This window comes from Theropithecus gelada, chromosome 7b, assembly GCF_003255815.1.
Source record: "Theropithecus gelada isolate Dixy chromosome 7b, Tgel_1.0, whole genome shotgun sequence".
NCBI lineage: Eukaryota > Metazoa > Chordata > Mammalia > Primates > Cercopithecidae > Theropithecus > Theropithecus gelada.
The window spans coordinates 31605720-31620697 of record NC_037675.1 but is presented as its reverse complement, the minus strand read 5'-3'; the positions used below and the strand labels follow the sequence as shown (position 1 = coordinate 31620697).

Sequence of the window (14978 nt, the reverse complement as noted above, 5' to 3'; positions counted from 1 at the left end):
GAACCAACCCTTTTGACACTTGGATTTAGAATTCTGGCCTCCGGAATGGTGAGAGAATAAACTTGTTTTAAGCAGCCAATTTGCTATGGCAGCCCTAGGAAATGAATATACTACCAGTGCCACTAACTGAAATATAACAGTGGTATATAAATGGAAAAATTATTAAATGAATCAATCACTAGCAAAATACAGAACAGTACCTAAAACACTTTGGAACCCTTAAGATTGCAATTAAAATGCTCACTGATTCAGGGATTACAGAGTTACTGCTGACCCCTTTGAGCACCACCTAGGTCACTGGAGAATACTTGGCCAATCTGAAACTCTCCCAATGAACTGACAACAAGGAATTCTAGTTTGAGTTCACAAATGGGACTCTTCTTTTCAAGGGTTCACAATATACATAGAGAGGATTCAGGTGTTTTAAGAAAATAAGGACAGGTTGAATATCCCTAATTCAAAAATCCAAAATGCTTCAAAATTGAAAACCTTTTGAGTGCCAACATGATGCTCAAAGGAAATGCTCATTGGAGCATTTTGGGTTTTGGATTTTCAGATTAGAGGTGCTCAACTGGTAAGCAAATATTCCTAAATCTGAAAAAAATTTCAAATGTAAAATTTCAATCTAAAATTCTGGTTCTAAGCGTTTTGGATAAGGGATATTCAATCTGTAGTTCCAAACCATAAGGGGACCTTTAGAGACCACCTTTTACCACAAGCTCACTATCACCAGGAAGTTTAGGAATTGATACTAATATCTCACATTTAATATCTCGCATAGTCCTTAGATTCATGCTAACCTCTCTCCCAAGGTTTTTCCTTGTGCCCTAGAACCTCTCTTTTTACCATTAACTCTCCTATCTTCTCGATATCTTCAAAAATAACTGCCTCCACTTCTTTGCCTCAACTAAAATAATGTTTCTATGTGCTTCCCTTGTAGACCTTCTTGAATAAAGCTGTTTTATTTTTCCATCCTCCTTAATTTCCAGACTTGACACAGGGTGGGACATGGACAGGCGCAGGAAAGGGGACAAAGAGAACATTATTTTAGTTCTCTGTTCAATATTATAGGCCAACTTGATTTTCACACTTTGAAAAATTTGGACCTTTGAGCCTAATGACATTTACTTTTCTGTTATCTGCTAACTTCCTAGGCACTCCTCCACCTCAAGACTTTGGCATCTGTCGAAACAAAGTCTAAACAACTTCAGCATTTATGGGACAATCTTTCTGTGACTTCTTCAACTATAATGTGTCAGTGTCCTTCATTTCCCCTCCAGTGTAATGATGAATCCCCTCATCACCCAAAATGCTCCCCCATGAAAATCATTAATTCCAGTATCGCATTCTCTAAACAGAACTCCCTATACTTCAAATCTCATTCTTTCTCATTATTTTTACTCAGACCATATGGAGACATTTCCCTGCATACAGCATAGTGGCTAATACACAGAAGATGCACAAATGATAGCTGAATGAGCAAGGAGTTAAAGTTTAGAATGCCTATCCTAGAGAATAGAAAGGGGCACTGAATATAACCACACAATGTCAGAAAAGGGTCAGGAGATATGGAGATCATGAATTGCCAGTCTGCAAAGCTGTGTAATTTCTAACTCAACCCAACATTCCAATCTCAGCAACTGAGGTATTAGAATAAAAAAGTAAATGGTTGGGTTGACTCAGGATTGAAGGTTTGCAGAATGGCAGAGTGGAGTTATGATCATAATTCTGATGGTCAATTCTGATGGACATGTTGGAATAAGATAAGGAAGTGAAGTCGGTATTGTCACATGTATTATCCAGGGTCAATTAAGCTTTCTTTCACGGGCAAAAATATAAACTGTCCTCCTAAAACTTACCATATTTAAATGACAAAAATATGCATTGAAACATATAATCAAAGTCATAAATTTCTAGTACAGAAACCAACAGAAAATACTTCCCAAGTATTGGCAATATTTATGGCATTTAGTTAATAATAAAATAATTTACTTACCAGTTTAGAAGCTCTATTCACTTCCTTCCTGATATCTTCTATTAGAAAACCATAAACTCCTTCTTCTTCTTTACCTCTCTGCCAAATTCCACTTGACATCAACTATGAATATATTCTCAATTAGAAAATAATCTCTAAGAAACTAGTTGGGCACTAAAAATATATATCCATACTATTCAGTCTAATAAAAAAATAGACATAAAATGGCTCAAATTTCAAGTAGTTCCCTATAGGAGTTATTTTTCATGGTGAAAGTAAGAGCTTACTTACATTGTTTGATTCAGAAGGCATTGTATATTATCAGCTTGTATATCCTAATAAGTTTCTAAAAGTATTCCAGGAAGTAACAGAAAAAGAAAGAAAAAGAAAAGAAGATAGGAAGGAAGGCGGAGAGTGGTTAGGTGGGTTAGAGGAAGAAAAAAAGAAAGAAAGAAGACCTACAATTAAGCTTAACAAAAAGGAGTGGTGAATACAGATCGCGACAATTCAGATTAATTCAGGCTAACTCTAAATCTAGTTGAATTCTGAATCATTAAGGCAGTATTTAAAAGAAAACCTATTGAACCCTAGACAACATAAACGTTTGAATTTTAAAATCCAATGCGACAGTAATGAATGTTTGACTGTTTTAAAATTTGACTTAAGCTTCACTGTTTGTATATGTTAAGAAAGCCTGAGTCAGAAAACGTGTAGAATGTGAATAAGAAATCCTGGCTTGAAAGCCAGGCTTCGCTGAAACTTGTGGAACCCTAGGCAAGTAATTTAATGTCTAAAACCTTAAACATGAAAATAAGAACACTGGATTAGATTGTATCTAAGTCTCTTTCCGCTCTAGCATTCTATTACCATTTGTAACATCACTATACTTTTTTGTTCATAATGAAATAGAATATTAAAAGAGTTGAGTCTGGGGTCAGTACTTTTTTTTAAAGTATTACACTCACTGAATAAGACAGAACATAAGGGAAATTTTGATATGATCAACTTAAATTATTACATAATTCAAAAACACTTTGTAGAGCAAATTTGTGATTAGAATTTTAACCAGTATATCGTAAAGAAAAACAAGTGATAACAAGTGACACACACTAAGAATTTGTTATGAAAACATAACCTGCAGACAGATAAAACAGCTCTCCTAATTCTACTGCATAAAAAGTAAAATAATATAATCTTCCTTTCCTGATTGAAAAAAAAGTAAAATAAACACACAAAAATGAAAAGATTTTCTTTTTACTGCAAAACGTAATAGACTCTAACTTATAAACATATTTGGAATGACAACTTCATGTTCTCTTATAAGTAAGTTCCCAGGCCAGTGTACTACTCTATTTAACCTATGAGGTACTGAAGCACAAGACTGTAGTCTTAGAGGACCAAGGAATACTTTAGGTGGTTTCTCAAAGAAGCACTGAAATAATTTTAACATGGATAGTGGTAGATTTGAAAATATGTCCACAATTTGTTGATAGTTCTTCCTTCAAGAAATGGTGCTTAATTCCCCTTGAGTGTGGGCTACTAGACTTAATGATTTATTTCCAATAGAATAAAGCAAAAGAGACATTAGTGAGCGGTTGTGATGACTAGGTCATATGGTTCCATCTTGATTTCTCTCTCACTGTCTCCCTCTCTCTCATCATTTGCTTTGGGGGAAGCCAGATGCCATGCCATGAGTAGCCTTATTTACCAAGAGGCCCAGGAGGTAAGGAGCTGAGGTTTCCTGACAATAGTTAGGAGATATTGAGGCCAAAAGCCACATGAAAGAGCCACCAGAGGTGAATGGATCCTGCAACCTAGTAAAGTCTTCAGCTGTAATCTGACTGACATCTCAAAGATAACCTCATGAGACTCTGAGCCCAAACTATCCAGCTCAGCCAAATTCCTGACCCTCAGATACTGTGTGAGATGACAAACGTTTTATCTGCTAAAATTTCAGAGTAATTTGTTAAGCAGCAGATAACGATACAGTATCAAGAAACACTGTATGTACTAATGTAAGGTAGTAATGTGGCATGCTAAGGCAGTAATGTGTCACTAATATCTTAAGGCACGAATTCAGTGAGGTGAGAAATTGGTGGAGGGGAGGGGAAACAAAGGAAAGACTAATTCTGAGTATGAAATCACTCATTTGCTTTCTTCTGAGTGATGCATAAAGTAACTGGTTTCCTTTTCCAAAAATATTTATTACCTTTAGCCAAAAGGTTTCTTTTCAGGTTCTGTGTGAAATAAAATACTTTTATTCTACTCCCTGAACCCTCAAAAAAGTCTTTTCTCAGATTTATCACTAGCAACAAATGAAGTAAGAAAGTGGTAAAAGAAATACCCCCTTTATAGACCTAATCCTTTTCTCCTTTTTTCACTTAGGCCTTAAACAGAAAGAAAGAAAGAAAAAAACAAACAAACAAACAAGTAATAATGATAAGTCTTTATATGTACCAAGTAACTTCAGAATCTTAGAATTCAATATAAAAAAAAGTCTATTTTTAGAGATAGACAAAATGAGATCTGGAGAAGTTAAATGACTTATCCAATTCTCAGAAATCAGTGTCAGAATCTTACTATCTTCTTTAGAATACCAAATTTCTAAAATTTAATTATAAATTATACTCACCAAACAGTAGTAATGTACAGTGAGATTCCATTTCTCCTTAGTTTTCTTTTCTCCATATTTATTAGGACAGTCATCGTTTTTTCGACAGAAAACACAAGCTAACAGGTAAAAAGTAAATAGATATAAAAATATATTTAAATTTTTCAAAAAAACCTGTGGAACTGGTGCTTCTCTTAATTTCTGTGTTAAAGTCTTTCTGAGAGAGCAAATCATATAATATTGACATCAGTAACTTAAAATTTCCAATACCTACTTCTGAAACATTAATGTAACTTTATGCTCTTTACCAATCTTTAATGATAAATTCCAGTGTACGGTTAAAATGGCAATTTATGAAGTAACATCACTGAAAATGACAGACTGGGGAACTACAAAACTCTGATTAAACTGCCAAAAACTGTTAGAATTAACTTTTTAGAAGCTCTACAATCTAAATAAAAACTTACAAAAATTAGGAGAATGCTTAATGAAGAAACAAACTACTAATTTTGATGAGAACATTTTAACTTACCCACCTACCATTCCCCACTGCCCAGCTGGGCAGTGGTTTTGGGGTGGCCCATGTTCCTGGTACAGATTACTGGTCCAAGAGGGGGTAAAATGGACCTTGTTCTAAAAAAAAAAGTGATTGTTTTGACTTGTATGATGGCTCCCTGAGGGATAAGCTCAGATGCTTGCCTTTCTTTCACCTGCTTCAGAACATTCTCAGGGCTAGAGCCTCTGCTGTTTGTCAAAAAACATTTGAAACAAATATACTAGCTGTAGTAGCCTAGGACAAGGGAAAACAGACAGGGAAAGCAGCAGACAGACTGAAAGGCGTAGGAAAGAAGAAACTGGGAAAAGAGGGTACATGAGGGAATAAAAGTTTGGAAAACCTTCTGCATAATACTGGAGAATCTAGAAGTCCACGTGCATGCCCAGAGATGTACACATGCCCAGAAATGACCCAAGAAATCCTAAGCTGTCACCTCTGGCTGATTTTTAGGCTCATGCAAGCCTATGTTAAAAAAGAAAATCCCAAATCAATAACCGACCTACAATTTAAAGAACTAGAAAAGAAACTAAATCCAAAGCTAGCAGAAGAAACAAAAAAATAAAGATTAGAGTAGATATAATCAAAATAGAGAATGGAAAAACAACAGAGGGAGTAAAGAAAAAGTTGGTTCTTTTTAAAGATCAACAAAATTGATAAACCTTTAGACTAACCAAAAAACAGGGGAGAAGATTAAAAACTTACAACAAAACTACAGTAAGCAAAACAGTGTGGTAGTGACATAAGGATAAACATATAGATCAATGAAAAAGAGTCCAGAAATAAATATATACATCTATGGTCAAATGATTTTCAACAAGAGTGCCAAGACCATTCAATGGTGAAAGAATAGTCTCTTCAACAAATAGTGCTGGGACAACCAGTTACATGCAAAAGAACATAGATGAACCCCTACCTCGCACCATATATACAAATTAATTCAAAAACAGTCAAGGACCTAAAATAAAATTCTTAGCAGAAAGAATAAGGGTAAATCTGTGTGACTTTTGATTTGGCAATGGTTTCTCAGAGTTCACATGACACTAAAAGCACAGGTAACAAAAGAAAAAAATGATAATTGGACTTCATGAAAATTTAAAACTTTTGTGACTGAAAGGACACTACCGTCTGGGTGCAGTGGCTCATGCCTGTAATCCTAGCACTGTGTGAGGCCCAGGCGGCAGATCACAAGGTCAGGAGTTTGAGACCAGCCTGGCTAACATGGCGAAACCCTGTCTCTACTAAGAAAAATACAAAAATTAGCTGGGCATGGTGGTATGTGCCTGTAATCCCAGCTACTCAGGAGACTGAGGCAGGAGAACTGCTTGAACCTGGGAGGTGGAGGTTGCAGTGGTGAGCCAAGATTGTGCCACTGCACTCCAGCCTGGGCGACAGAGCAAGACTCTGTCCCCCCCACAAAAAAAAAAAAAAAAAAAAAAAAAAGACACTATCAAGAGAGTGAAAGACACTCTACACAATGCAAGAAAATATTTGAAAACTACATATCTAAGGATCTAGTATCCAAAATGCATTTTAAAAAAAAACCTCTTATAACTCAACAAAATCACCAACAATCCAATTTAAAAATAGGCAAAGGCTTTGAATAGACATTTCTCCAAAGAAGATATACAAAGAGCCATTAAACACATTAAAAGATCCTTAATATCACTGGTCAGCAGTCAACAGAGAAATGTAAATAATAACCATGAGATACCACTTCACACTCACGAGGATAGCTATAATCAAAATGTCTGACAATAACAAGTATTGACAAAGGACTGGAAAAATCAAAACCATCACACACTGCTAGTAGAAATATAAAATGGAGTAGAGCCTTGGGAAATAGTCCAGCAGTTCTTCAAAATTTAAACAAAGAGTTACCATATGACACAGTAATTCTATTTCTGGATATATATATCAAAGAACTGAAAACAGATATTCACACAAATACTTGTAAACTAATGTTCATAGCAGCACTGTTCACAATAGCTAAGTAGAAATAAGCCAAATGTCCATCAAAGGATGGATAAATGGAAAAACAAAATATGGTATGCCCATATGATGGAATATTATTCAGCAATAAAAAGGATGAAAGTAGTAATACATGCTATAGCATGAATAAACCTAGAAATATTATGCTAAGTGAAAGAAGTCAAGCACAAAGGGTCACAGTATTACTCAATTTACTTATGGATTACTTTATCCAACATAAGTAAATCCACAGGGACATACAAAAAGCAGACTAGTGGTTACCAGGGCTGATAACAGGGAAAATGAGGGGTGACTACTTAATAGGTACAGGGCTTCCTTTGAGGGTGATTAAAATGTTTCAGAACTAGATAGTGGTGATGGTTTCACAACATTGTAAATGTACTAAATGCCACCAAATTGAACACCTCAAAATAGTTAAAGTGTGAATTTTATGTCTATTTTATCCAACCCTCCCAACACACACACAAATACAACTTGTAGAGTCAGAGATCTGAGTTAAGACTCAACTAATGCTTTTTTAGAAAACTGTATATACTCACAATGTTTAGCACGATGTTTTGATATATGTACACATTGTGGAACAGCTAAATGGAGCTAATTATCATATGCATTACTTCACATATGTACCACTTATTTGTGGTGAGAATACTTAAAATCTACTCTTACTAATTTTCAAGTATACAATACATTGTTACAAACTATAGTCACCATGTTGTATAATAGATCTCTTGAACTTATTCGACCAGTCTATTATAAAATTTTGTATCCCTTCACCAGTATCTCCCAATCCTCCCAACCACTGGTAACCACACTATACTGTTTCTATGAGTTTGACTTTTTCATATTCCACACATAAGTGAGATTATGCAGTATTGTCTTTCTGTAACTAGCTTATTTCACTAGTGCTTTATGACTCCATTTCCTCATCATAAAAATGAGGATAATAGTAGCTACCTCAAAAACTATGCCTTAGTGAGGACTAAATAAGACAGTGTATATTAAAATAATTAACAGGATATGACATATAGACAGAACTGAATGTTAGAATTAAAATAACTAATCTTTTCTGATATATGTTTACTTATACAGAAAATTTTATTAAGATGCTAATGAAACAAGTTGAAAATCACTAGCTGAAGAGAAAAGACAGGATCCCTAAGAAGTAGATCCCTACAAGACAAAGGATGCTTGCATCTCTAAATGATTGCATGCCACAGAAACTCCCTAACTGCTCCATCTTCCTTAACCCATGCATACTGGACTGTAACCTGACCAAGTAATAAACTTCTATTGCTTTAAACCAGTAAGATGTCAAGGTTTACCAGTTATGGAAACTAGTATTATTTACCTTGAATAATACATGTAATCAAGAATAGATGTCACATGTTAAAAGTTACTATATTTGTTAATAGGCAGCTCACCAAATAGATTCTAGAACTGAAAGAAATAGGGTGAGCTCATATTTAATATAGGGAAAGAGCCTAACTATTCTGCCCTCTCTCACTCCAGTTTAAAGGGATAAGTCATAACTCAAAAGTCTCTCTCCTAACCCTTTAAAATATTTCAGCTCCTCTTCCTTCCCTTTCATACAAGGGAGCTGTTCACATTAATGCCAGTAAATTGCCATTTGTTCATATTGGACATCCTACACCAGTAAGCTCCACCTTAACTCCATCCCCAACACCTACACTTTTACCTGCAAGTGTGCATAAAGCTCAAGAGAAAGAGGACTATGTAGAATTAGCTCAATCTACAAAACAGGAGTCCTTGTGAACTGGCTGAAACTATAGAAGAGGGAAAATTCTTGCCATGCACCCTGGACGGAGGTGCATCTGCTGTATGCTGTGGACCTGTGGTTTTCCATTTGTTCCTTTCTCCCTCTGTCTCCCTCTACCCAGTATGGAGGGCCCTGAATGCAGAACAGACTAGGTTTCAGGCATGCATTTTTATAAGTAGATTATTTTTATATTCATTTGTACCTTCCTGCTTTTAATGTTTAAAATTTGGTAAAATTGCCCTGATTTCATTATATTTATCATTAAGATTGCCATTTAGTGTAGTAAATGACACTCGTTTCTATTACAATAATGAAGTAGTTTCTACCTTAAATACATTCATGTAAAGAAACAATCTTAGGAAAAAGTATCAATAGTAGGTGTGTATTTGCATTTGGCAAATGCATAGAGGTAGTCCATGAAGTACGAAGTTTCAGAACTATTAGCATAGCTGACAGAAGTCTGGAGGCAGAAGCAGGGAAAGAAAGTAGAAGAGGTTTAGGAGCACACATTTCCTTTTCCAACAAAATGTGGTGTCAAAAGATACTCTAAAAGTAATGGTCAAGATATAGAGTTGTAAGAATATTATTTTAATTTTAGAGGGAATTTAAAAAGATCTAAAATACAGTGGGTGAGGGAGCGTGGCAGAAGTGTGTAATCATTTAAATTCCTCATCATATAAACAGATACTGTTTATAATAAATGAAGAAAACAACAACAAAAAGCAAAGGTCAAAACAGACTGCATCTATTTGGGAAGATTGTTATGAGCACGTAGAGGTAAGTTTTCCTTTTCCCTTTTTTTTTTTTTTTTTTTTTTTTGAGACAGGGTCGCCCTCTGTCACTTAGGCTGAAGTGAAGTGGTGCGATCTCTGCTCACTGTAACTTCTGCCCCCCGGGTTCAAGTGATTCTCTTGCCTCGGCCTAGCGAGTAGGTGGGATTACAGGCATGCACCTCCTGGCTAATTTTTGTATTTTTAGTGGAGATGAGGTTTTGTCATGTTGGCCAGGCTGGTCTTGAACTCCTGACCTCAAGTGATTTGCCCGCTTCAGCCTCCTAAAGTGCTGGAATTGCAGGCGTGAGCCACTGCACCCGGCCAGTTTTTCTTTTCATGTTAAATTTTTACACGGTTTAAATTGTTCTCATCTGCATTTTTTCCTTTAAATAATTGTTTCATTGAGATATGAATCATATCTTGTATATATACATTAGAAAGAAAACTTGGCAAATAAATTGTCTTCTGATAGGTTTTTGTTGAAATAAATATATGCAGTATTATACTTTAGTACGTGGACAAACGAACTAAGTATATGCCAGGGAATTCATTCCTCTTCAGTCCTAATGTTTCAGTAACATATTTAAAACTCACTGTAATAAAATTATTTTAAATACAGTTACTTACCAAGGTTCTGTGAGTCACCAGGTTTATTTTCATTCATTTTACTAGGAAAAATAACATTAATACAGTCATCTTAATTGCAAAAGTCTCAAATTAACAACTTTTATTAAATGCAGTCAATGCATCATGACAAATAAGTCACATAAAACTCTAGTACTGTAATTTTTCTTACCTTTAATACATCTAAGACCAGTAGTTCTCAACGGGGGTGTTAAGAGTTGGGGAACATTTTTAAAATTAAAGGGAATGTTTTTTAGTTGTCAAAACAATTAAGATGACCACTGGTATTTAATGGAAAGAGGCCAGGATTATAGGACATCTTGCAATGCACCAAACAAACAATCCTACACAACAAACAATAGTGTAGACTTTCAAATTTCCATCTGGACATTCAAGTAGGTTAAAAAAAACCTATTTGTAATTATCTTAACCTAGAACCTAAGCCCATTTTACATATTAACAAATTATATTTCCAGAACTACAACTCCTATGTCAATCAAGGAAATTTCTATTTAATTTTTCTTCAAAGCTTTAGCCAGAATTGTTCATCATTTAGGAAAAAAGAAAAAAACCATCATCAATAGCAATGCCATTCATATTTATGCAGCCTATAAAACAATCCTTTGGCTGGGTGCAGTGGCTCACACCTGTAGTCCCAGCACTTTGGGAGGCTGAGGCGGGTGGATCACCTGAGGTCAGGAGTTCGAGACTAGCCTGGCTAACACGGTGAAACCCCGTTTCTACTAAATATACAAAAAGTTAGCAGGGCGTAGTGGCACGCGCCTGTAATCCCAGCTACTTGGGAGGCTGAGGCAGGAGAATTGCTTGAATTCGGGAGGTGGAGGTTGCAGTGAGCCAAGATCATATCATTGCACTCTAGCTTTGGCAACAAGAGTGAAACTCCGTCTCAAAAACAACAACAAAAAACAAAAACAATCCTTGATTAGTCTATACCATATTTGTGGCTGTTGCATTTGCCAGGATTCTATATAGGACTGCAGGCACCTGACTGTCTCATTACCTCTTCTAGTACAGTGGTGCTCAACCATTTACATACTGAAAGACATTGGTCTGTCCCTATCTCTTCACTCCCCACTAGTTAAACAAATAAAAATACTTACAATCATTACTGAAATATAACTTTTTTCTAAAAGATCAAAGAAAGGAAGACTGACATCTTAATAACATTAATGTTTCACTTTATCAAGGGTATATGAACATTTCTAGCCTACTAGAAATGTTAATGAAATTTAAGTATAATGTATGTGCAATCTCTTGGTATTTAAGTGGAAAAGACTAAACATCTTAATGCCACTAGGTAAATATAACCTCATTTATAGTTGCAAAAACCAGTTCTCAGAAAGGTTAAACACCTGTCCAAGGTCAAGGAGTTAGTTGGTGGGAATACACTAATCCATAGCTGAGTGACTGCAGATTACACCATGGCACTTCACATGAAAATAATGAAAGAGCACAAAAAATAATACAGAATAATATATATCTAAGAGTGAAAATGACAAATAAAAATTGTTATCAGATTTCATGAAATCTAAGACACCACAAAATGTAGGACACAGATTATTTTATGAAGACTGATTAACCAAATTAAACTGATACAATGCTTCCTTACAATTAGAATTTATATTTCATACTGACTGTAAAAAGTGTTTCGGATTTAAACATAGATTCGCTCATATGCATTTCCGTGTTTTCCTAAAGTCATAGTCCAAATTTCTTAAATGGCTTTGACTCTAAGCCTTCAATATTTTTTTATTCCTTACAAAATCATATCCTATGCCATCAAGATTGGTATTCTTAAAAGAATGTATAAAACAACTAAGAGCCCAGTTTTAAGGGGGCTTTGGAGTTAAGTAGGTCTAGACTACTATTTTTCCTAGCTCCACTCCACAACTATTAATGTAGGGTTAAAGGAGCACTCCTTTATTGTCTCTTGGATTTTTTCTTTCTTTCTCTTCTTTCTTTTAGAGGCACTAGTAATTCTCTACAGGTATATGATGGCGCTTTTGATGTTTATACATTTTCAAACAATAACTGCAGAACTGCCTTAAGTGAACAAATTGATTGAGGATCACAAGCTATAGAACATCATTTTAAACATGCTGATACATCTAAGACCAGTTCTCAATAAAACTCAGAAACAGATCCATATTTTTCCAGTCATTTTCAACAAAGACACCAAAGCAATTCAACGAGGGAAAATAAAATCTTTTAAACAAATGGTACTAGAAAAACTGAATATCCATATGGAAAGAAGTGTGTGTGTAGAAGGGGTGAATCCATCTTAAAATTGATAAAATATAATAGGAAGATAAAATGCCTCCTCTTAAAGGACTTCTCTACAATTCAACCTTTGGTGATGAACTCAACGTATCATAAATCAATCCATACACATGAATTTATTGCAGAAAATTCCATAAACACACAATAGTACTTCACTTAGAGTAAACATAAAAAGTTTAATTTATAAAGGATGTTTTAGTCATTCGACAACACAGATTTACATCTACACTGTCATTCAACCTAGACACCACAAAATGTAGGGCATTTAAATTTTACCTAAATGCTATCCTTCTCCAAAATCCTGTACAAAATCTACTGTAACTCCGTTTGGTAAGAAGCCCTGTGGTTCCTCTCCTTTGCACTTTCTCTCACTGGAGTGGGTCAATAAATTTAATTTTATCAGACTACTGGTTTATCCCTGGTGGTGTTAGGCTGACTGGGCTAGGATGAGACAAAGAATAACACAAATGGCACAAAATGAACAATTAATGAATCTAGATAAAGGATATATAGGAGTTCCTTATGCTATTCTTACAACTTTTCTCTAAGCTTGAAATTATAACAATATTAAGTTACCTAAAAGTTGAATATTCTAAAGGCAATCCATAATTCATACTTTTGATCAGTTCACATTAGCCTTCTTCCTAATCCCTAGTATGTGCAATATAACTTTTGTTTCTAACCATGAATGAGGATCACTTTATTTCAAACAAGTCTCCAAAACAAAACCTTAGCAAAAAATACTATTCACGTATTTTAGAGTTGAATTTTATAATTTGTTTTAGATGTTTTCCTTCAAGAATATGAATATTAAGACTTCCCAAGTAGAATTTTTAAAAAATGGTATCTAAGTGTATATTTTAATAACAGTCCAAGTCTTAATAACAGATTGGGCTTTAGAAACAAAATAAAACCATTCCCTTCCCTGGAAAATCAACAATTTAATTAATACCTTCTATCAAAAAGTATTCTGAGTGTCCTCCACTGCTTACCTCTACTTGATCAGTCAGTGATACACTTTCATACTTCTTCCTTCAAAAGGTAGGGCCTGCCCCTCTCCTTGATTGTAGATGTGCTTAGTGCTTGCTAACTTGCTTCAACCAAAAAGACTGTGGCAGAAATGACAATGTCATAAAAGGCATTGTGACTTCCTCCTCACTATCATGGATCATATGCTATGGAGGAAGACAGCTGCCATGTCATAAAAATGGCATACACCATGGAGACATCCAGTTGGTAAGGAATGGAGGCATTCTACCTTCTGTCATGTGAATAAACCATGTTAGAAGTGAATCCTCTAGCCTCAATCAAGCCTTCATACAACTGCAATTTGGCTAACAGCCTGAGAGCAACTTCATACAAGACCCTAAGCCAGAACCACACAGCAAAGCAACTCCCAAATTCCTGATTAAAAGAAACTATCAGTAATTAAATGTTTATTATTTAAAACCAGCAAGTTCTGGAGTTATCTGGAGTTATTTGTTACATGACAACAGATAACTAATACAAAAAAGTAAGTCAAATTCCTTCTCATTCCAGCCAGAATTTATTCAAACAGCTAACATTTGAATAAATAAACAGATCCTAACCACTCAACATTTTGTTTCCTTTTTTTTTTTTTTTTTTGAGACAAAGTCTCGTTCTGTTGCCAGGCTGGAGTGCAGTGACACAATCTCGGCTTACTGCAACCTCCACCTCCTGGGTTCAAGTGATTGTTCTGCCTTAGCCTCCCAAGTAGCTGGGACTACAGGCGTGCACCACCACACCCAGCTAATTTTTGTATTTTTAGTAGAGACAGGGTTTCATCATGTTGGCCAGGATGGTCTCAATCTCTTGACCTCATGATCTGCCTGCCTTGGCCTCCCAAAGTGCTGGGATTACAGGCGTGAGCCACCGTGCCTGGCCCCATCCAACATTTTCTAAAGTGCCTAATCTTACTGAAAAAGGTGACATTGAATATACAGAAAACATGCTGGAATCAGGCACTTGAAAGAGAAATAGATTGATTTTTTTAATCTAGCATTTTTAAGAAATGAACATTCTTGCTATAGAAATGACTTGATTTAAATCACTAATCAGAAAGGTTCAACTTAGTCTGTGCATTGCATTATTCGATGTACTCAATTCTTTCTCTTTACAACTCAGAAATGTTGTCTTTGGATGTCCTATACACAGCAAAGAATTAATTTTTCTGATTCAGCACTGCATAATAAAACATGATGCTTGTCAGATGCATAGTTTGCAAACATTTTCTCCTATTCTGTAAGTTGTCTGTTTACTCTGTTGGTAGTTTCTTTTGCTGTGCAGAAACTCTTAAGTTTAACTAGATCTCACTTGTCAACTTTTGCGTTTGTTATGATTGGTTTTGGAGT

General features: G+C 35.3%; 1 protein-coding gene across 1 annotated transcript in view; it reads right to left on the bottom strand.

Moving 5' to 3' along the window:
- The window catches only part of G2E3 (G2/M-phase specific E3 ubiquitin protein ligase), a 53799-nt gene that overhangs the window by 23037 nt on the left and 15784 nt on the right, over positions 1-14978 (bottom strand). The window contains exons 2-4 of the mRNA XM_025391134.1: positions 10309-10349; positions 4608-4705; positions 1997-2098 (exon numbers count right to left, since the gene is read on the bottom strand). Of these exons, the coding sequence (XP_025246919.1) occupies positions 1997-2098; positions 4608-4705; positions 10309-10345 (237 nt within the window). The 5' untranslated portion in view covers positions 10346-10349. The remainder of the gene's footprint in view (positions 1-1996; positions 2099-4607; positions 4706-10308; positions 10350-14978) is intronic.